The 24,594-nt window shown below is 35.1% G+C and overlaps 1 protein-coding gene across 3 annotated transcripts in view; it reads right to left on the reverse strand.

The window, feature by feature from the left end:
• Window positions 1–24,594, reverse strand: part of Hectd2 (HECT domain E3 ubiquitin protein ligase 2) — a 68,099-nt gene that overhangs the window by 34,842 nt on the left and 8,663 nt on the right. For all 3 annotated transcript variants that reach the window (XR_002821306.1, XM_004632064.2, XM_023716208.1), the window contains exons 2-5: window positions 20,841–20,970; window positions 8,572–8,707; window positions 7,795–7,897; window positions 7,302–7,391 (exon numbers count right to left, since the gene is read on the reverse strand). Coding sequence is in view for 2 of the 3 variants with exons in the window: in XM_004632064.2 (XP_004632121.1) it covers window positions 7,302–7,391; window positions 7,795–7,897; window positions 8,572–8,707; window positions 20,841–20,970 (459 nt within the window). In the remaining variant the exon portion in view is untranslated. The remainder of the gene's footprint in view (window positions 1–7,301; window positions 7,392–7,794; window positions 7,898–8,571; window positions 8,708–20,840; window positions 20,971–24,594) is intronic.

Below are 24,594 nucleotides of genomic sequence, written 5' to 3' on the forward strand. Positions count from 1 at the left end.
GAGGGAACACAGCTAATGCACGCAGTAGAACTTTTATAGTAAAATAAATAAATAAATAAAATAAAAAATTTTAAAAAAGAACTTTTATAGTATCTTAAGATTCTGGGCCATTTCCTGGTGGGTAAACCATGTGCTTTCGTTTGCAGCGTGGTCAGTGGTGTCTGGGTGACTGCCTACCTGCAGCCGCCTTCTGCCTTCTTCCCTTGTTTTTGTGTGATTCAGAATGGCTGGTCCTTGCAGGGGAAACTGATGGGACCAGCACTTGGGTTTGGGGAGAGGTTTTACATCTTATTCTCACTTTGCCTTTCTCTGTATTTCAACCTTTTGCTATCCCATTCAGGTTGTGTTCCAGTGGCTGGTGTTCCTACCACCTGACGCAGCCACACTCTGGCCTTGATGCCTATCTGGGTTGTCCATTTGTGCTTCTTCCTTGCACTCCTTCCTCTATCTGATACAGTTTTTGCCCTGCTTTGGTTTCCGTTTCTTTGGTCAAATTCTTTTATTCTCCTAATCCTCCATTTTGGAATTAGAATGTTTATGCTACACCATTGTGTATTCACAATATTTAACATTCATTTTTTTACTTCTACAGGGGCTTACTAATAAGAATTTATCTTGAGTTTGGACGTAAGACTTTTCAACAACGCTGCAACTGTTAAGACTTTGGTGACTCTTAGAGATGGAGTAAATACATTTTGCATGCGGAGATGGACATGAGTCTCTTGGGGGCCAAGGGCATAAAATTACTTAGATTTGAAATGTCTCCCAATGGTTGGTCTTATGTCCAGAGGTGGAGCTTTTGGAAGGTGACCGGATCATGAGGGCACTACACACATCAGTGGATGAGCTGAGTACTTTTAGGTGAGGCCTGGATGAAAGGAGTGACCTGTGGCAAAAAGTGGCATTTTTCTTGTCTCTATTTCCTGACTACTGTAGTTGAGCAGTTTTTCTCTACACCATGCCTTTGCTGCCTTGCAGCCAGCGGACTGCATGGACTGAACCCTCTGAAACCATGAATCAAATTAAACCTCTCCTTTATGTGGTGGGTGTTGGGTATGGTATCACAGCAACAGGAATGTAAGTAATACAAATGTCAAGACATCTGTCAACACTCATTGGACACTGCTCTTATGATATAACATATATTACACAGTATATAATGATATACAGTAGTATATCATTCTTTTCCTCTTCTTACAGGGACGCTTCACCCTCAGAAGGCAAACATTATCCTGCTCAACCATTTATTTAGTGTCTCCTGGGCAACAGAAGGCTTGCAGCAGAAAGATCAAATAAATGTGCCTACTGAACATACTAAGCTTATGACTATAAGTCTCTCTTTTTTTTCTGTGTTTTAGAGAAGGGTCTAGAGGGTATTCAGGGTCTTGCTACTAGATCAGACTTGTAGTGATCTGCCTGTTTACAGCCTCCCAAGAGCTGGGATTATCGGTGTGCACCACCACACCCAGTCTCAATTGCCATCTCAGTGTGCCCCGGGGGTGGGGCTGGCATGGCAGGCTTGGGGATCGAACCCCTGACTCCTCCATCTGCTTGCAGGTACTTTAATCCCCTGAGCTATTTGGCCGGCCCTATGACTATAAATCTCAAAAGGACATTCAGTGACACTAATCACTCCTACATTTACTGATACTCCTAGTTCATTTACATCCCTACATCTTAGAACAACTACATTTCAAGCCTGTTTTTCATCTATTTTTCCAATATTTCATAATAGTGACTTTTTTTGAATTTACATTATTTGTTTTCCTGAGTATCTCTTACAGTGAGGGTTTCTGGTATATTCTCATGATTATATTTTTGGCAGGAGGACTCATAAATGATAGGTCCTTTTTAGTGAATCATATCAAGAAGCATATGATGTTAGCTGTTAGATGATTTAATGATCGTCTCATTTTGAGTTATAAATCTTAACTGTTTTACTTTATTAGTAATAGAACATTTTAAAAAGTAGTCTTGGGTTTACACGAAAGTGCATAAAGTTCAGAGCTGCTACTTATACTCACTCCATCCTTCATACAGTTTCCCTTATTAATAATTTGTGCACTAGGGTGTTATAATTAATGAACTTATATATATATATATATATTATATTATTAATTAAGGTCTACAGAGTTCACTCCTTTCATTGTATAATTCTGTGAGTTTTGAGAAATGCATAATGTCGTGCATTTGTCACTACAGTAACATAGGATTAGTTTCAACACCTTAAAAACCCTTAGCACTTCACCTATTTATCCTTCCTTTTCTCCTTTTCTTCTAAGGTTCTGATCTTTTTATAGCTTTTTTCAAAATATCACATAGTTGGAATTATTTAGTATGTAGCCTTTCAAGCTTCTTTCAATTAGCAATTATACTTAAAGTTTCTGTGGGTTTTGTGTGTGTGTGTGTGTGTGTGTGTGTGTGTGTGTGTGGCTTAGTAGGTAATTTCTTTACGCCGTTGAAGATTTATGGTAGATTTTATTGACCCACCTCCTACTAATGATCTTGGTTGCTTCCAATTTCTGGCAACTGTGAATAAAGTTGCTATGAACACTGTGTGCAGGTTTTGGGGGTGGACATAAGTTTTTAACTCATTTTGGTAAATTATTAGAAAGTTGCATTTAGCTTTGAAAGAAAATTAAAATACAAACTATTAAAATTTGTAGGGGTCAGGGAGATAGCTCAGTAGAATAAGCACTTGCCTGGGAAGTGCAAGGGTCTGAGTTCAATCCCCTGTACCGGAAAACAAACAAACAAACAACAACAACAAAAAAAAAAACTCGTGGAATATAGTGAAAGTAGTGCTTAGAGGGAAAAATATAGTACTGAGTGAATATATTAGAAATAAAACATTTACAATCAATTATTTAAACTTCTGTCTTTCAAAACTGTAACAAAAGAGTAAATTAAATCCAAAGCAGAAAAAGACATAATAAAAGAATAGATATTAATGAAATAAAAAATTTAAAAGTATTAGAGAAAATCAACAAAGAAGGAAACAAATACACACAACGCATAGTTAAGATAGCTAAAATACTAGTTTCTCTTAGTTTAATGAAAAGAAAGGTTTGTGCTAATATTGTTTGGACAATTTTTAGGCCTATATCTTGCACTCTGAGTAACTACTTTTTTTTTTTTTTTGACGTATTTGGATGTTGCAAGGTCTCACTACACAGCTCGGACTCATGGTAATCCTGTTTTCTTTCTTTTTTTTTTTCCTCCCCAGCGCTGGGATTACAGGTATGCACCACTATGCCCAGACTCTGACCTGCTCAGCCTGCCCTGGGGGTGGGGTTGGTGCAGCATGTGGTGCTGGGCATCAAACCACAGTCCTTGCACTTGCTTAAACAGGCGCTTTAGTCTTCTGAACTATCTTGACAGCCCTGAGTAACTACTCTGGAGGAAATACAATATACAACGTATTAACCACTGTTATTCTCCTATTACTTTTTAAAATTTCTTTTACTTTTTCAAATGCAATTTTTAAATAATAAGAAAAGTATTTATCTTCATTAAACAAAAAATAGGGTTTTTTAGTTCAATAAAATTGATAAATTTTAATCAAAATAGTCATGAAAGGAAAAGGCACTAACTACTAACACCCAAATTAAAGAAAAATCACTTCTAATTATATAGGTATTTAAAGAATAGAGGACAATATTATGGAAAAGTCATGCAAGGGGAAATAGACTGTTTTAACATACCTATACTTAAACAGGACTAATGAATTTACCTATACCTAAATAGGCCCCTGTAATTGATAACCTTCTAAAGCAGAAAGTACCATGCCCAGACAGTTGAATTCTACCAAACTTTTAAGGAACAGAATACTAACACTTTAAAACGTTTTCAGAAAACAGAAAGAAAGAGAACATGCAGTTTTTGAGACCAGCATGACCCTAATACCAAGTATCACAAGAAGTGAAAATTATAGACCATTATTATCTCTAATGAACACAGAGCTAAAACACTCAACAAAATATTAGTAAACTGAACCAACCAAACTAAAGAAATTATACACTACAATCAAATGTTTATTTCAGGTATGCAAGCCTGGCAGAATATTTGAAAATCAATTTAAATAATTCATCACAACAATAAACTTAAAAGAAAAATCATATGATCATCTAACAGATGCTCGTATGAACTGAATCTAAAATATCCCCAAAAAGGCTCCTGGGGGGGGGGGTTGGGCCCCAATGCAGCAGTATTCAGAAATGGGGCTTTTACTGATTGGCTCTAAATGCATAGCTCAATGGCTTTTTTATTTTTTTATTTTATTGAGAAATAAATATGAATGAGACAGTTTCAAAGCTGAATAATAGGACAGTTTCGATAATCAATACAATGTACATTGTTATCTTCTTAGTGGTTATCCATAGTACAAGAAACAGACAAGATATCCTGTCCAAACACTATTAGTACACCCTTTTCTCACTGAATTAAGCGAAAGTAGCTGTATATCCATCTTAACTATTTTGTATATACAAATACAAAATGATCTTTCCTTTGTATCCCCCTTTTTTTGTGTGTTTAGTCCTGTCAGAGGTGAATATTCTATCGGTATCTAAATACTAAGGTGTTTGAATTCAGCTAAACAATCCAACACTGTCTAGCAGTCTATAATAATAGTGGGCTAGCCTCAGAAGTTATTGACTTGAGCCTTTTACAGCTAATCATATTAATATGGCTTTATTTTATATACCTTGTTTTTATACTTTTCTGCTGGATGGTTAAGACCAAGATAAAGCAAGACCTATACAGCAAGAAATGTAACTTTTGTATCTGATAAGGTCAGTCAAGTACCCTCAGGATTTACCCTGAAACCCTGTATCGCAGTTTGTAGATCCTGCGTCAGTGTCAGCCATGAGGATGAGTCACGGCCATTGCTTGACCAATTTGCTCTCTGTGAAAGCCTGAGATGTTTTTTCTCTCCATGTGACTCTCCCCAGGCAAACTACACATCATCAATCACATTCCTCTGTGGCTCCATGATCTTCTTAATCAGAAAATTTGAAGCGCGACTGAGTTACATTTTGTTACAGTACAGGTTCTCCTATGTCCTGAGTCTTCACTGACCTTGAAAGGCTAGGGTCAAAATGTTGGCTGACCTTTTAAGCCCTTCATTTTTTCCAATTTTGAACTGCTAACTTTGGTTGTTAACCCTACAGAAGAGAAGCTTATTATTAACCTGCAATATATGCAGTTCGGTTTACCCTATCTGTCTAAATATCAAACATCTTTGGCATATCATGGAACAGGTATTTTCCATCAAATATTGGTATGTTGAACTTTAAGACCTTAAAGAATATGTAGGAAAAATAATTTTATAAAGGTAGAAATAAGCATTTACATAATTTTACAAAGAAATTTAGAAATCTAACCATATACAGAATTGTAACAGGACAGACCTGTGACATTTTTTTCTTATTCTTGTGACTTTTTTTTTAAAGGGTAATAAATGAAAAAAAAAAAAAAGTCAATGGCTTTTTTAGAAAGTGGAGCCTAACTTGATGAAGAAGGCCAATGGGGACATAGGTTAAAAGGTATATTCTCCTTTGTCTTCCTGGTGATACCAAGCATCCTCTATATTGCTTGCAAAAATTCATATTCACCTTAAGATATGATAATCCCAACTGTCACATAATATTTTTGGTATGTGCTAAGGTTTCTGAAAATACGTTTTATTAAATTTAATGGATGCATAATGTTTTTCCATTTCTCTGACGTTAGGTGCTTTTTCTTTCTTTTTTTTATTAATTTTATTGAGAAACAGCAATGAGACAGTTTCAAAATCGATTAACAGGACAGTTTCAGTAATTAATACATTGCATACTGTTATTTTCTTTCTTTCTTTTTTTTTTTTTTTTTTTTTTTTTTTGGTGGAACCGGGGATTGAACTCAGGCCCTTGCACTTGCCAAGGAAGTGCTTATTCCACTGAGCCATCTCCCCAGCCCCGCATATTGTTATTTTCTTACTGGTGATTCATAGTACAATATGCAGACATGATATCCTGTCCAAATACTATTAGTATAAATCTTTCTTCTCAGTGAATTAAGAGAAAAGTAGCTGTATATCTATCCTAACTACTTTGTATATACAGAGACAAAATGGTCCTTCCTTTGCATTCTCTTTGTTTAGTTTTGTTGGTGCTTTTTCTTATATTTAATAATGAAGTATCAGACTAGGAATATGACAGGCTTGCTAATACTTGCTCTAACTGTACAAGAGGCCCTAACCAGTGCAATAAGGCAAATATGTATAGACATTATTCAAGATACAAAAACTGGGAAAAGACAAAACTCACATTTTCTACAAATGACACAATTATGTTTATAAAAAATCCAGATAAACTTATTCATGTACGTCTGAATGAACAAAGATATACAATATATACATGAAAATAATGCAATATCACAATTAGAAAATTAAAGTATGATGATATCAGAGAAAGATCGAGTGCTTAGAAATAAATGTAGTAAGAAATGTGTGGTATCTCTATTCAGAAAACTATAAAACATTACTAAGAAATGAAAAATCCAAGTAACTGGAGGGCTATACCATGCTCATGGTATAGAAGGTATGTCAATTTGTCAATCTATTGTTTTGGGGTTCTCAAAATGTGGTCACCTGATCAAGGACATTAACATACAAATTCTTAAGTACCACCCAAAATCTACTGAATTTTATATTCTACATGAATCCTGCACTTTATTAATCATTTCTTGTGATTGATGCATACTACAATTAGTAAACCACTGTTCTCTCTAGTCAGTATAATTCTAGTATAATCAAATAATATCTTCCCTAAGTGAAACATAATTTTTGTGTATGTGTGCAGGGTCTCACTACGCAACTTGGATTCACAGTGATCCTCCTGATTTCTGCCTCCTTAGTGCTGGGATTACAGGCGTGCACTACCACGCCTGGACTCCACTGCCAGCTCAGCGTGCCTGGGGACAGGGACAGCGTGGCATGCGGTGCCTGGAATCGAACCCTGGCCCCTGTGCTTATCTAAGCAAGCACTTAGTCCATGGAGCTATACTGCCATCTCTACTGAAACATAATTTTAAAGATTGAATGAAAACTATTTTCTACTTAATTCTCAGTAAATTAGAAAAATAAAAAAAGACGACTAAATTTCCGAGAATTCCAACTACACTTACTATAAAATTATACAGTATCAATTTCTAATGTAATTACAGTATAAAGTGATTTCCATATTAGTGGCTGCATTTAAAACATATCAGAAACACAAAACTATACTATTTGAATGTATCTATCTATAAATAATACTTACAGTATTTAGTAAGGCATCATACACAGCATTCACAAATTTAGCATTAATCCCAGAGTCTTCAATGGTATTAAATGAGGCAGTGGTATCTTTCTGAAAACGTAATTTGAAAATTATGTATATCTAACATTTTAAAGACTATTCTTAGTTATGATCTATCAATAACATTTTTAAAAAGTTTCTATTACTGAGTAATCTAACAATAAAGAAAGTTGTTAGGGCAGAATTGCTGAGCATAAAAAGAAATGTATAAGGACTGTTTTTATAATCTTTTAAAAACTGAAAACGTGGAATAAAACATTAAGACTAGTACAAATAAAAGCAATAAGGTGTCATTTAAGTAACATTTGTCATGTAATTTAATAAATCAAAATATGTGTTTGTTTATGCAGTTGCCAAAGTGAATACCAGGTAGAAAACTAGATAAATCTGTCATATCTTTTTTGGAAAATTGAAGACTGAAAGTGAATGGAAAACATGCTTTCTATGTTATTACCTTAAATACAGCATTTAATTCTGGGAAAGAATCAAATGTTGTTAGATAAAAATCATGTACTGCTTTCCAGTCTCCTGATGATTTAACTTTTTCTACATCTTCCCTAAAATAAAAATATATATTAACCATATATATATATATGTATACAGATAGAAATATTTTTCAGATAAAAGAGCATTCCTTTTTATAATTTCACCACATATGCAGTCTGAAATACTGAAACCAAATATACAGATCTGTTTGTAAATGTAAATATATACTTTATGAATTTATTATTCTTACTGAGGTTAAGATATTAATATTTCTTGACATTCCTCTTTTAATTATTACTTATTCCTCTCCTCCATAGTAAAACTGCTAGAGGTTTTGCTTGCGAGCTCAAATGCTTTCTCATTCCCACTTAGTTCTTCAAATTATGCATTTTTAATTTTTGAGTGGTGACATTGCTTTTATTGCATGTATTAAAAGCAGCTGAGTTCATTTTGTTAATAGCAACATACTATTATTTTATCACATTTATCTTTTTTGGCCTGTTTTGGGCCATATTTTCTCACTTGGTGTTTCTTTTCTTTTGGTTCAATGTATCTAACCCATATGCTCACTCATACGTTTGTTTTCACCTTCAAGGTGAGGCATCTGGCCTGTAGTGTTGTCACCATTCACTAATACCTTATAAGATCACAAATTCAATTAACTTCTTAACACAAAAAAATTATATCACACTAAAACATTGCCAGATGACTGTAAGTGTAAATATAAACATGGGCTGAAACTTACTGAAAATCTTTCATAGTTTTGGGCTGAACAGGAAGGCCAGGTTCTGTAAGGACTGGTGCCTTCACTTCAGACGATGCATCTGTAGAGATCCGCTGTTTTTGTCTAACATCAAGGCAGGTTGGTGGTAGGTCTCTTACTGTTGAGTATTAAGAAAGCATTCAATGTAATTAATTATAAAACCTTTCCAAACTATAAAATGGCAGCCTAATTCAACATGAACAGAAACACATCCATTACCATATATTGAATTTATTTTGTGATCACATGATACAAAAATCCATCAGCATGAAGAGTAGTTTATCTCCCTATCACTCACAATAGCTAGTGGTAGCTATAGAGCTTCAATTTAATATACAACTTTTTCTCTCTCCCTCTTCCCCTCAAAGGTCATTTATCAATATATAGTTTTTTCCCTCCTCCCTTCCTAGATGTTGTTTTGCAGAAAACATTTCAGTGAGCTTTATTAGCTTTATGAACATACGCAAATCACTTAATTCCTCTACAATTCTTTATTGGTGTGTTAGCATTTTATCAATTTGTATAAAATTCTACTTTTCTTTGGCAAGTATCTATCAATTTGTTGTTTGCCTTTTTATTACATTTCATAGCCATTTAATTGTAAAATAAAACAAAAAATCTCACAAATAAATTTAATGAATTATAAAACAAATTTACAATCTTTGAAACCACAAACGTTGCAACCTGCCTCCCTTTTGTTCCAATTATTTATTTATTTATTTATTTATTCATTTGTATTTTTAGGGAAGGGTCTACGGGTATTCAGGGTCTCACTATTAGATCAGACTCGTAGCGATCTGCCTGTTTACAGCCTCCCAAGAGCTGGGCTTACAGGCACGTGCCACTACACCCAGTCTCAATTGCTGTCTCAGCGTATCCTGGGGGCAGGGCCGGCACGGCAGGCCCAGTGATCGAATCCCCAGACCCTGTGCCTGCTTGCAGGCACTTTAATGTAAGTTTTAATGTCTGTTTCTGTTTTAATTTCTTTCAAACTCTTTTATTCTTTCTACAATTTTCCTTAAATTTTAAATATTTCCTTCTTTTCATCTTTAGTTGTCTTAAGGTTTTATTGTTTGCAAGCTGAGTGTGGAGATGCACCCCTGTAATGCCTCAGGAGGCTGAGGCAGGAGGTACCCTTGGAGTTAGAGGACAGCTAAGCTACATAGTGAGACCTCTCATAAACAAAACAAAATACATAAATATTGTTTACTTGGTGTTCCGTCAGGTTCATTCTTAATTTCTTTTATATTTCTAATTTTTCCTTTATCCTGGCTCTTTTGAGTTACAATTTTGACTTAGGTTGTCCTGTAAGTGTTGTATCATTATTTAAATAAAATTATGTTTGGAAATTTTTATTAGTGGGAAAAGAAAGAGCATTTCAGTAGAACAGAGATTAAAAAATAGCTGTTTCCTCTTTTTACCATTAGTCTTTATTATTATTGTTTTTTGTGGTTCTCTCCAGTTTTTCCTCCTCCTTACCAGGCTTTCCCTTTCTTATCTCTTCCCACATATACCTTTCCCAATCTGGGTATATACAAACAGACTCATTCAAATATAAATTGACTTATTCACTACATCAGGCACATACACATATTTTTATACCCACTCATTTTATTAATATCATGCTGAGATGGAAGAACAAAATTTGAGTTTAAGAGAAATGGATTTTTAAAGTGCCTGAAAGGGGAGATTCTTACGTAAGAGAAATAGTAATGCCAAAAACCGAAGGATTTTTGTGTAAGGTTAGAACCACAGGTCCAGATGGAATCTATTTTTAGTTCAGACAGTAACTTTCACTGAAGAGTAATGTAGGATGTTAACGAAACTTCAGTCAGAAAGCCTGAAACCTTTGCTCACATTAGTGAATGAAAGTCAAGGTACAAAATGTGGCATTTGGCTATTAAAGAGAAAAACACTGAAGAAAAAAAAAATCTGAACTAGCTCACATCTGCTCTCATGGCTCTAAATATCAAGGCACTGTTTGCAGAAACAGGCTAACTGTTCTCACAGATGGTCTATTAAGATCTAATTCAAAAAAGAAAATCAATAACTATGGTGATAGAGATTAATTAAATCAAACTGATATTATAAATAGAACAATTCTTTATCATACGCAACTTCATCTGCAATATAGGATATCATAATACAGTGAAAAAAGCAACAATATACTCATGAGTGGAAACATCATTTAGGTTGCATTCAGTCAATACTTGGGAACACTACTAAATTGATAAGCAGTAATCATTTTTCCTTTTTAAAAATATAGTTACTAATTTCAGTTGGTTGCTTAGAAACACTAAGAAAAATACGTGAAAGTGAATGCAAGAACAAGGGCTTGTGCTGGGGGCTGGCAGCATGTTAAAAAATATGAAGAACATAATACAATTATGTATGAGGGTGTAAGGTTATCAAATTTTGCCAACTCAGTTTTCATACGCAGCCTCTAGCTGGAAACTAGTGATATGTAGCTTTCCACAACTGCATTCAGCAAAATGAAGAGTGACCTTTTAATTAGCTGCATCGATAAGAGACTGCAGACTATTCGTGGATGGCAAGAGCCACATCAGAAGTAAACCTGGATAAACCTGAGTTTCTGTTGTAGATTGGGTGTTCAGTTAGGAAGAACCTGGGCTTTGTTCCTTATCCTCTCACCGGCTACAGGCGAAGAACTCATGTAAAAAGATTTGCTGCTGATATACATGTTCGAAAAAATGCTGCACTCTAAGCTTCCCACCTGATGGGAAAGCACCAACTCTGGCAATGAGAGAAAAGATCCTCTGCTGGCTGAGTACTTACTTTGTTAATCTTAGATAAGTAACTAAACTCCTTAGGCCTCAGTTCTAATAGTATAAAACAAAAGAAGTGCCCTAAGTCAATTATTCCTAAAATTCCAAAGAAGAAATCTAAGAGCTGGGGAGACAGTTTGGCAGTCTAAGTGCCTGACTGGCAAGCTCAAGGACCTGGGTTTGATCTCTGGTACTGTATGCTATGCTGGCCCTGGAACTCTGGGCACACCTAGCTGGTCACCAAAAGCAAGTGTGAGGGTGTGTGCCTGTAATCCCACGGCTGGGGAGGCTGAGACAGGAAGATCACTATGAGTCTGAATTATTTTGTGAGACCCTGTATCAAATAAATAAATAATACATACATACATACATACATAAATAAATAAATAAATAAAAAGATTAAAAAAACAAAAAAACTATAGATTTCTGCTGGTCTATGGAAAGGACCAGTTAATGCTTAAATTGTTTTGTCTCCTTTCTTCAATTGTTTGTACTTTTTCTCTTTTTAATTTCTTACATATTTTGTTTTTTCTTTCTTCTTCCAATTTCACATGCATATATCTGGTAATATAAACAACTAGTTGTAAGACAACACTGTGTATTACAACAAATATCGTGAAATTCATATTATTTTAAGTGAAATTGTGTACCGCTCATAATTTTTTTAATACTATTTTGTACTCTCTTTAAAAAAAATAATTAAAAGAAGAATGTATATGAAAAAAAGAAATCTGAAGGCTGATCCAAGAACTTTGAGTGGATATTTATAGTTTCCTGGCTTTTTTCTGTTCAGTGTATTGGTTCTTAAAATTTTTTTGGTTTTGTTCTGTTATAAACTGTTTTCCACAAAAAGTAAAAAATTAAAAAAAGACATGTATTTAAGAACAAAATGAACAAACCTCATAACAAAAATGGTAAAACAATTCTCTAAAATAGTGATCTATTCCATGACAAAGAGCAACTAAAGAATTTCATGATGACAAAGCCAAGCCTACACAGACTACTAAATGATGTTCTAGAGAGGGGACAAATTGATCACAGCCCCATGAATGAGAATGGAACGAACCCGGCAAATAGGGCAAACAAACAGAGGAGATTAAGAGGTATACAGTAGTAGTCTTTCAGTTATTCTTTTGCATTCAGCAGCAGAATATTTCCATTAGCACACTGTACAAATGGACTTCTCTTCCACCCTATGGGTCATGATTCCACTTGAGTCTACAGGGTGGATTTTAAAGAAATAACTGTAGCTCACTTCCACAAGTGACGCCTAGCCACCGGTAACTGTCATGGTCATTATGCATGTCCACAACACATTAGAACTTTGTGCGATATCCTATCCTCAAACTGTTAGAAGTGCTGGTCATTTATTTGCCATTCCAGTATTTATCTTATGTTTTACTCTTAGTACTTCTTTGCTATCATGAAAACTTTTTCTTAGTTCAATTGTTTTGAATCATTTAATTTTCTGAATATTGCTTAATCTTAACTTTTGTTCTAAGATTTATACTGTATCTTTGACTTACAATTTATTTAAAAAGACATTGTATGATATCTTCTCCTAGTATTAGAAACTTTAAAAAGTATATTTCCATTTTCTGTTGACTTAAAAAAAAGAGGTTTGTACCTATGTTATTTGCTTATTATTTCTTGCCTATGTCTTGTAATATGAGAAACTACTTTGGCAATAACAACACACAATGTACTAACCATTGTTACTCTCCTAAAATCTTGTTTTGAGATTTTGTACCACTGTTTTTATTTTTTTTTCTTTCTTTAAAATAAAAATAACTGATGTCAATAAAAAAAATTAAAAAAAAATAAAAAAATAAAATAATGATCCACATAGTGATATGTAAAAAAGAAACTGAAGAAGCATGCAACTGAAAATGCGTGTATCATCAAAAAGCTGATTTTAGTTATAAATTCCTGCATTATAACATGCTGTAAGAAAATTTCTGAAAGAAGAGTCAAGATTCCTGGGTCTACATGCTACATTCACAGATCTGGTAGTTTCAATCTGTCCATAAGTTTTTCGATTCTTTTCTAAGCAAGAGATGGGAGTCATCTAAATCTTTTCCCACTGAATACGGGCCAGCTTTAATAAGCTCCCTGTTAAAAAATAAAATGTGGCTAAAATCATACTGCACAACTGGGTTATTGAAGACAATAAAATTTTTGCTTAGCTCTCTCTTCTAGTATGTCCATCCTTAAAAAGTTCAGGCACCATGCTGTGAGGAAGCCACACAATACACGAGAACACAGGTAGATGTTCTACCCCAGTTCCATGAAGGCTGAAGCCCACAGATAGAGGTAGAATGCGCAAATGATCCTGGCCCAAGCTTTGACCCTTATTCTTGGTTTGACTATCCCATGGGCAGATGGAATCTCTACCTCTTCTTTCTGCTTTGCTATCTGAATCAGATGAAGATAGTCAGTTCACCTCAGAGCTGGAGGGGCTGTGTTTCTGCCAGTGTAATACAAAATCAAATTATAGCTCTCCCCATTGTCCAAGTAATTGTCTTGTTTCCCCATTCACTGACACAGAGAGGATCAGTAGTTGCTTCTGGACAGAAGGGCAGGGCGGGCAATGTAATTAAAGTTGGCTAATCAAGGCTTTTAATTTTTACTTAATTAACTGTTTGTTTTGGGACAAGTTCTCACTATGCAGTCCAGAGTGGCCTTTAACTTACTATGTAACCCAGGCTAACCCTGAATTTATGGCAATCCTCTTGCCTCTCACTGATTGGATTATAGGCATATACCAACACACCTGGCTTAAGATTAAAATTTTAAAGTGTTGGTAATATTTTCTTGCTTTGAGTCACAAGTTCATGGGTTTTATTATTATCTAAGCATACAGAAGTGTTAAAAAACATCCAAGATACATGATGTTTTCAATATTGAAGAATTTGTGTCACAATTCAGCCCCACCATAAATCCTCCACCCCCAATTTAACATATATGTGTATATAAGCATATATTTGTGTAATCACTAACATTTATTGAATTTAATAAGACATTGAATACTTTTTAAAGATTTTTTCATGTAACTTATCAGACAGCTTCTTTATTAGCCTACTTTTACAGATGGGAAAATAAGAACAGAGAGGTTAAGTAACTCAACTAGGTTTGCATAGTAAGTTACTGAGCCAGGAGTCAAATGCAGCCTGAGAAGGCACAAGCCTGTACTGCTTCCACTACTGAGCAATGTCCAACTTCCTACCATGAATAACACATAATAGTGAGATGAAACCAAATGGAAGTTGGAGATAGTAAAATATAAAAATATTCAACAGGATCAAGAATCTTACATATTGGCAAATTAAGTCTTAAATCATAAAACACAGGTATACAGGATATATTATAAGTCCTCATGCTCAAATCTTCTCATTCTATAAATGAGTAACTAAAGGCTCATGAAGTATACCTAGCTATTTAAGGTCATACTGGAAGTTATAGGTAGTTGACAAAGACTTGGTTCTTACTTACTATCATAATTGACAGTGTTGTGCATACCAGGCAGGTAATACATGAACCACAATGTAAAGGATCCCTCTATTACTTTAGTACTTCGGTACTGATTTTGATTACTTCAATAATGGCAAGAAATTAAAACAAGGAAATACCACAGCGGATTAGTATAATAGGTGGTGTTATATGATTGTCTATAGGATGATTTTTCTGAACAATTGGCAAAAAATAAAATTTAAGGTGGAAGAAAGAAGAAAGGAGAAAAAAAGCTCTGACTTATAGGACTTTAGCTATCAGAGCCAAATAAAGCAATACCTTCGCTGGTTATGGAGATGGGCTTCTACTAAATTCAGTGATGTGTTCATAAAACTGCAATAAAAGCATGGATGAAATAGTTTATGGATTTAGTTATAAAAATACACAGAAGTTATTTTTATGTAATGTTATCATTAATGAAATAGACGTCTGCTACTGAACTATCTTACAAAACATACTTTTGCCATAGGTTTGCCATAGGTTTGCCAAACTGGCTAGCAAAAAAATGCCTTCCATCCATTTCCTCATTCAGTGCATTATTTACTAAGTATAGGCCACACAGAAAGTGATCTTGAATATACTAAAAAAGGTTCTGGACAATGTATATGCAGTTACTTATTTTAAAAATAGGAGGAATCTATCTATCTATCTATCTATCTATCTATCTATCTATCTATCTATCTACCTACCTACCTACCTATCTCCCTTGCACAAAGAAATACAGGAAAGAATACAAGAAAAAGCAGAAAAAAGTGTGACAATGAGACATCTAAAACTTATTTTTAGTTTTTATTTTTGAAGCACATGAATGCCACATACTCAAAAAAGTTAACCTTACTATTTAAAACAAAATACTTATTTCATCTCCAAGAACTCATCTTCAGCAAAAAGTTTCATGAACATACTGATTACTAAGGAGTCAGATAAGCAATAAATTCAGCAAAATATTTAAGTTCTTCATAGATATCTCTCTCTCTCTAAGAAGAGCTAACAAAAGTCAAATCCAAGGTGCACTCTGACCTTGGGGAAGAGCTTGAAGATTTAGTCCAAAACCAAGGTATTTTCCAATGAAACTTGGACATGAAGTTATTTAAGGTCCTGAAAATACTTGAAGGTTAGAATCATAAAGCAGTAAGTCCTTTGCTCTCCCCAAATAACAAGAGCTGTTCTGGATTTCCTTTAACAATTTATCTCCCAATATACTAGTACCTCAAAGTACTCTTAGAGAAACAGTGGAATGCTGTGGTGCTTAATTTGTAAATAGATCATGAGATCCCAAACAGGTGCAGTTACTCCCTGAAGTGAAAACCTCCTTGCTCTTCCCTGGCTATTTCAGAATGTCAAGGATAAATTTCTCTGGAGTGTAAAAATGCTGGAGCTCATTATGTCACATCAGGGCTCTGCTAGGTAAAATCATAAAATGGGCTGATCTGGGAATAAAATTTTGCCACCAAAGTTCATGTCTACTACTTTCTGTATAATCAAGAATGTAAATATACCTTAAAATGGTTGAGGAAGAATTCTTTTGTTTCTTTTAAAGATGTTCGGTGATGTCTACAAATGTTTTAAATAAATCTGAAAAGAGGTATAAAAAGGAAAGAATCTACTAGTATCCTTCCACATCCCTCAACTCCTACCTTATGCATCTTCTAAATTGTGTCTCTCAAGATATCTCATCTTTAACAACTGTCATAGTAGGTAAAATGCTCGCACTTCTGAGGTCTCTAAAAGGACAGCCAACCTAACAATCATTTGTAGTCATGTGATCTACAGGGAGGAAAAGCAACAACCTTCAACTACTAACTAAACCTGTTCTGGGCTCTGTAGCTTCTCCACTACTATGTGAAGACTTGAAGGAGAGAGAAGCTCTTACAGGATAATATACAACTGCCAAGAATGATGCATCTTCGAGGAAATAATCTTATCAACATATAAGGCAGACTTCTCAAAAGATCAAGGAAATAGAAACATGCTTACATGTGGATGACTTAGTCCAAATTTCCATTCAATAAAACAGCACCCTTGACCAGTGAAGACCTCAATTTAAGAGGCATCCAAACAGAACAGCTAGAAGTCAGCATCAGAACTCCTAACAAGGTAGTGAAGTCTGCTAAATGGTCTACTCAAGAGTGGTATATGCAAATTCATGTTGAGGGTAAGTGTAGATTCCACAAGGACCGGCACCGATGAGAGACAAGCAGCCAAACAGTGGTAGTTCAACAGGTAGATCATACTCAAGGCTAACACATCCACTCAAGGACTTGGGGGCAGAACACAGTATGATTAAAATGTGCAGTGAATGTTTAAATTTTTAAAAAACTTTTACAGTAAAAAAAGTATTCTCATTAACCCCCCCCCCAAAAAAAAATACCTCTGTCTTGCTTTGAACACATTTATGCCTTTGTCTTGCAACTTTCAGCAACCCTCTGGAAGTCCTCTTTCAGATCTCTGTGATTTGTGATAAAAAATATGGTGATTGTTGCTACTAAGTGTCATCCAACAGGAAAGCAGGCATATAAAAACACATTGTGTCCTTACCCACTTCATTCACTGGATCATGCAACTTCTGGCTCTTCCTCAAAGCCAAGAAAATCACAAAGGGTTTTGAATGGATTAAGAATTATCAAGGCAGCTGCAAAAGTACAACTAAAGATGCTTATGAAAAAGAACATCTAGGGCCAGCCAAATAGCTCAGTGTATTAAAGCGCCTGCAAGCAGGTGCAGGGGCAAGTGGTTTCATTCCTGGGCCTGCTTTGTGGGCCCTGCCCCAGGGTGCACTGAGATGGCAAGAGAGACTGGGCATGGTGGCACGCGCCCTGTAATCCCAGCTCTTGGGAGGCTGTAAACAGGAGAATCACTATGAGTCTGATCTAGTAGTAAGACCCTGAAACACCCTGTACACCCTTCCCTAAAACACACACACACACACACACACACACACACACACACACACAAGAATATCTAGAACTGCTTCAGAAAGTGGCAAGAATAATGTATGTTTAAAGCAAGGGGGAATATTATGTATATACAGGGGAGTTAATGGCAATTTTACTGTAATGAAAAATGTTTAAATATTCACCATATTTTTGGCCACACCTTGTACAAGCTGTCAAGTTCAGTTCAGAATCAATATATTTGTACAGACAGAATGGAGTATACAGACAAAAATCAGAGGGTGGAATCAAACACTAAGCAACGTGAACAAGAAGTTCAAACAAGTTTATGATTATCCTTGTTTCTTGACTCCATAGCATATTTCTAATTTTTTAATTATTAGGTTACTAATCATTTGCCCCTAGTTGAACTTTGCCTCCCTAAAGATATGTGTAGTCTTAAACCTATGAAACTATAAATATGTCCTTAAAATAGTCTATCCAAGTAGGCAAAATCTAGTCACACAAGTTTTTTAGTAGCAGTGGATTTTCTCCCATAGGTAGTAGAAAACAAAGTCTGGAAGACTGAACTCATAAAGGTGACCCAAACAGGAATCTTGCTGTCAACCATGAAGGATTAAGCCTCAGTAATGTATAAAAGCTTACGAGAAAGCCCATAGTAAGGATCGGTGTGCGTTCTCTGGGAGTTGAGAATATCCTCTGGTTGACAGGCAAAGCAATGCAACATGAGTCTTACAACCACAAAAAAATGGATTCTGCTAACAACCAGAAACTTAGAAAAGGATACTTGCCCACAGCCCAGCCCACCCAATACCATGATCTCAGCCTTGTAAGACACTAAATAAAAAAGCCCAGCTATGTTCTTCCAGATGTCTGATCTAAAGAACTACAAGCTAATAAGTGGATATTGTTTTTAAACCTTAGTAGTAATTTGTCATGCAGCAATGAAAAACAGACACTATGATATTAAAATTTGCTCTATTGTATGTGACTCTTATGAGGCTCAAAATGCACATGAAAGTTTTCACTAGTTATATAAATGAAAGTTATCATTATCATCTAATTAATGTCTAAACCAGAAATCGTTTCTCTTAACTTGTCTCCCACATAAACAGATTTGTTTTGTCTTTCTAAAATGGTATTAAAGTTATAGGTTTATTTTATTGTATTATGGAATGGGGAACTATGATACACAAGCACTGGCATCTCCATACAGTGAGACCTAAGTGATGGAATGTATGTGTGTATAAAGAAAGAAAAGTTACCAAAGGCAAAAATTCACCAGTGAGATGATACAGATACTAACCTGTAAGACTACAGAATAGAGAGAGCAGTGACTTGCAATGTTAAACAGAAACCTTTGTGATAATTTATGCCACATTTTGCCTTCCGAACACAGGTAATTTATTATAAACAATGGCCGGGGAGATGGCTCAGTAGAAAACGGCCTGAGTTCAATCCCTGGTTCCGCCAAAAAAAAAAAAAAAAAAAAAAAGCTTTGCTGATTTGGTTTGTCTTTCTGTATGGTGAGTAGTACATAGAAGAATACAAGTAATATGTTTCCTATGATAAGATAACACAGAGTTAAAGAAATATTAACAACATAACCCAATCCTACATTCCTGAGGTGGAAAAAATGTACAGATCAGTGGGAACCTTTTATGGTCAAAGTCTAAACAGTTGCTTTCCATTAAAACAAACAAAACCTGGAATCACGTTTACCTAACTGTGTAACTTCCTTTCTTAAAACTCTACAGTTTTGTGGGCATTTCTCCTAGTCTCTTTATGTATATATCACATTCTCCTAAACAGAAATACAGTATTTGCAGTATAGACTAACACAATTTACTTAGCCAATCTGAGACTGCTTCACATATTTTTCAAATAACTTGCATTCTTTCTTTGTCTATTTGCATACATGCTAAATTATTTCATTTGACTAAATTCCTAGAAATGAAATTACCGGGTGAGTATATGCAGATTTTACACTTCACATTCAATTTATTTAATTAATTAATTTATTTATTGGTAGAACCGGGGATTGAACTCAGGCCCTTGTGCTTGCCAGGGAAGCACTTGTTCCACTGAGCCATCTCCCTGGCCCTGCAGATTTTTAAAGGTCTTGCACTTTTCTACCACTTTCGAAGTTTTAAAAAAAAATACTAACTTCATCAATTTTGAGAGGTTAGTCTCTCAAAATTAGTTGGTCTAACTCCAATTTTTGAATAATTTAGCACCATGTACACACAGTATTTTTCTCTCATCTATCCATCTATGTGGCTTCCTGGTAGCGACGCGATTGGTACTAGTTTCATAATCTACAGCACTGTGGAGGAAGGGCCTTCTCATTATTTTGTCTTACACCTCAGATATTATTCTCATAGATCAAACATGGAATCATTTTGTTACGTTTCTCCAAAGAAATGCTTATTAAATGTAGAGAACAAATTGGGTGGGCCTGACATCTCTATGAAATTGTTTTTCCATGGAAACTATCTTTTAGTCTTTCAGTAAAGTTTTATATTTTCTCTATTTAAGTTTTACTTATTTCCTTTTAGGCTTATTTCTAAATTTTTATGTATTTTCCATCAAGTTTTTCAATTGGTTAAAATGCTCATATACAGAAAAAATAATAAATATTGGCATTATATTTATTATTTATTCATTTATTTTGCAGTATCAGGGATTGAACTTGGGACCTTGAGCTTCCCAAGCAGGTGCTTTTAACACTGAGCTATAAACCCAGCACTGGCACTATATTTAAATCTTACACAACATAAAGATTATATATAAAAATACTTGATATACACATAGTATTTATGGATTTATGTTGTAGTTGGCTTTTTAATCCAATTTTTAAATTATCTGAGTTTTATATTTCATTCTCTTATTTAAACAACAACCACCTAAAATTATGATTTTGCTTTTTTGTAAACATTTACGTAGTTTATTTCTTTATTGTTATATTAACTAGATGTACCAGGAGAAGGCCGAGTAATAAAAATCTCCCCTTTAAATCAACACTGTAATATACTTTCTGCCAAGTCATACAGATCATTACCGTTCTTGATGCTAGGGAAAACAAGATGTGTAGGTGAACTTCTATTTTCAGTAGCTTCCTTCTTCTGGCTAACAGTTGAAGGTACACTGCTGGAAGTGGAAATTTGCCCTTTGGCTCCTTTGTCCAAATCCTAAAAGCAAAGAAGTTAAAATTGCAGCATCATTTTTATCACCTATGACTAAATTATTCCATGGCAAGAATGAAAACCATTTATAACAGAGATCTAAATTTGATGACAGAAATATGATAAAGCTGATGTATATGCAAGAGAATTTCCTTTGCTAGGACTAAATTATTTTAAGTATGAACAAACTAATAAGATTTTAAGAAGGGATATAATAGCGCCTACCTCAGAATACTTGTGTTAAAACAATGATAATACATATAAAACGATCAACACTGTTCCTTTCATTCTTCGTTAATGTTAAGTGCTACTTTATGTAATTAGATACTTCACACTTTGATTCACCAAAGACTTTCTTTTGATACAACTGGATTTTGACACAGTTTGATACAATTTTAAAAGTTCAGAGAAGAAGACAAATCCTTTAGAGTTTATTCTTTCTAAGCACTGTGATTGTATTTTGGGTGTACTATAATTTAAAAAAAGTTCTAAGGAAACCTTAGATACAGATCACAGAGTAATCTTTCTAAAGCATAAACTATTGTTTCACACATTTTCCATAAATTTAACAACTCTACAAAGTTCAGAATATATATTTATAATCTGTTTTTCATAATTAGAAGTAAAATCATGTAACCAACACAAGATCCAGCTGTACGGCAGCCTGAGGGCTTATTCTCAGTTCTCACATCTTCATGCACTATGTTATAACATCCAGATCTTAGAGAAAATATAGCAGCTAATTACTTAACAATCTATTTTTTACTCTAAGATAACTTTTTCACTTTTTTGTTTTTCACTTTATGTATTTGGTCTCACTGTACAGCTCAGACTCATGGTGATCCTCCTGCTTTCAGCCTCCCCAGCACTGGGATTACAGGTGTGCCCCACCACACCCGGACTCTGGCTGCTGGCTCAGCATGCCTCCGGGAGGGGTAGGGTTAGTGCAGCATGCAGGACCAGGGATGAACCCTGGTCCCTGCACTTGCCAAAGCAGGCACTGAGTGTGCTGAGCTTTCTCGCCAGCCCTGGTAACTTCTTCAGTTTGACAGTAGAAAAAAAGATAACTTCTTCCCTTTACCATTTCTTTTGGGCTGGCCAAATAGCTCAGCGGATTAAAGCACCTGCAAGCAGGCGCAGCCCCCCCCCCCCCATTCCGTGCACACTGAGAAGCAATTGAGACTGGGCGTGGTGGCACATGCCTGTAATCCCAGCTCTTGGGAGGCTGTAAACAGGCAGATCACTACGAGGCCGATCTAGTAGTGAACTGAACATCCTGTAGACCCTTCCCTAAAATACAAAAAACCCCAAAACCCCCCCCCAAAAATTCATTTGCTTTTTCTTTACTCACTTAACTGATTTCCAATAACCTTTTGAAAATTAGCTCATATGGTATGAAGCCAAAGCATTTATGTTCACCAACCACCCACATGCTCTTTCTCCCCCACAAGCCCCATCCTCTTACACAGCCATCTGATTAACCATAATGGGTCACAAATAGAACTGACACATATCAGTAATGGTGAACCTTTTAGAAACCAAATGTCCAAAATGCAACCCCAAACCCACATATTTATCACCAAGTGCCAACACTGCACTTAAACCTGAATGCAGAGGTTCCAATTTAGAAAAAAAAAATCCTTTGCTTTAAAAGAAAAACATAATAACAGAGCCGTTAATGACACAAATAGCTCACTGTGGCATGTCTGTGAATAGGTTTGCCACTACTGATGCATATAATTTCTGGACAATGCATTTAAAGGGGGAGGAATAATTCCAGCTCTTTGCTCTCTTTCTTTACTGTGACAGTAAATAAGGCTGAGTTGGGGTGTTAGAGCATCCATCAAACAATAACACTTGGGACTAATTTAAAATGCACACAACATAAGTTTTCTATGAAGTTTTTCTGGTATTTAAAATTCTTAAAACCAATCACAATTATTTATTTTCACAATTTATTTAAGTTATTTCGTGGAAATTATAATGGTTCTCATGTGGTCCCCCACAGTACACTAGAAATTCCTTATTCATTACAGAGCTTTAACACACAGTGAATCTTCTCATTAGTTTTTAAAAGACGTTAAGTACAGAGCAACTTTCAGATACTATACACAGAGAATTTTAAACTTTTTGAAATTAAGATACATTTAATTAATTAATTAATTATTTTTTGAGATGAGGTCTAGCCCTGTGATTCAGCAGGCCTTGAATTCATTATGTAGCCCCAACTGGCCTCACACTTGCAGCAATCCTCCTGCTTCAGCCTCCCAAGTACTGGAAATACAGGTGTGTGTCGCCACACCTGGCTTAAGACACTTTTAGAAACTGGTTAACTCTTATTTCACAGATAAGGAAACAGGACATGTCTGAGCCTCACCAAAACTCACTTGGCTAACAAACAACAAATATGTGATAGTACACAAAAATTTGTGGTATATTTCCATCAGTAAGGCAAACACATGCAATTTGTGTGTGTGCATGACATCTTTGGTTGCTCACGAATTTTGTTGTTGCTAACTGTTTTGTTTTTGCTTGCTCTTTGATTCTTGGCTAGATTTCAACTCCATGAAGTTCACAACAGCATTTCTGGGTCAAGGTTATCCTGTATGATTCAGCCTACAAAGCTCAACATATAACTTCACTGAAATGAAGTAGGCTTCTAACAGATGTGGTTATGAATCTAAAGTCTCAGAATCATAGATATCACCGGCAGTCTTTTATAGAACCTATCACATAATAGGCACTCTATAAATAATTATTGCCAAGAAAACAAAACACTAAAATAAGCTACTTGTTTGTTATATACTTACTACTATATGCTTTATTTTATATCATTCCTATGTGATATGCATTTATCACTCATTTTACAGATGAGAAAATAGAGATATTTTGTCCAAGTTCACAGAGCTGCTAAGTGGGAAGCTAGAAGTCAAACCCCAGTCTGAAGGGCCATGAAGTCTGTGCATACACTGCAATGCCCCTCTGCCATGCTACCCTGTCTTGGAGACAATCTAAGGCGTTCTTGATGGAAACAAACCCCACAGGCTAATATGTTGTAAGTATTAGAGAACCAAATGAAGAAGCTACTAGATAGCAATATAATACCAGATTTCAGACCTGATAATAAAGGTTGGAAAACATTACAAATCTTCTGAAACTTAGACCTACCACAGATACCACATGTGGTTTCCTGGGGAGTTTCTGAAATTGTTATTATGAGTCCCACAGAAGAACACTAGAGATGAAGTCTTGAAATGTGGTCAACCTACAAAGAGTAGACTGGAAACTGAATAGACAGTAGCAAGATGTCAAACAAGCTGTTATGAATTAAGTACAGAGAAGAGGAGGGGTGAGATATACCTTAAGACTTCACTGAAGGAAAAAAAATACTCAGAAGACTTCAACCTTGTATAATGAGTAATACACTTCACTACAGGTAGAGGTTGACTATGATTCTGCCACAATAATAAAAGACTGTATTTTACCTACCTAGCATGAACCTCACTCAGTAACTCAGTAGTCTTTCTGATGTCATGATCAGATTATATATAAAATTACATAACATAATTGCAAGAAATTTAAATACTTAGTACCTGTTTTGCTTTTATTAAAATATAATTACATATTTTA

This window comes from Octodon degus, unplaced genomic scaffold (genome assembly GCF_000260255.1).
Source record: "Octodon degus isolate 3935 unplaced genomic scaffold, OctDeg1.0 scaffold00046, whole genome shotgun sequence".
Classification (NCBI taxonomy): Eukaryota; Metazoa; Chordata; class Mammalia; order Rodentia; family Octodontidae; genus Octodon; species Octodon degus.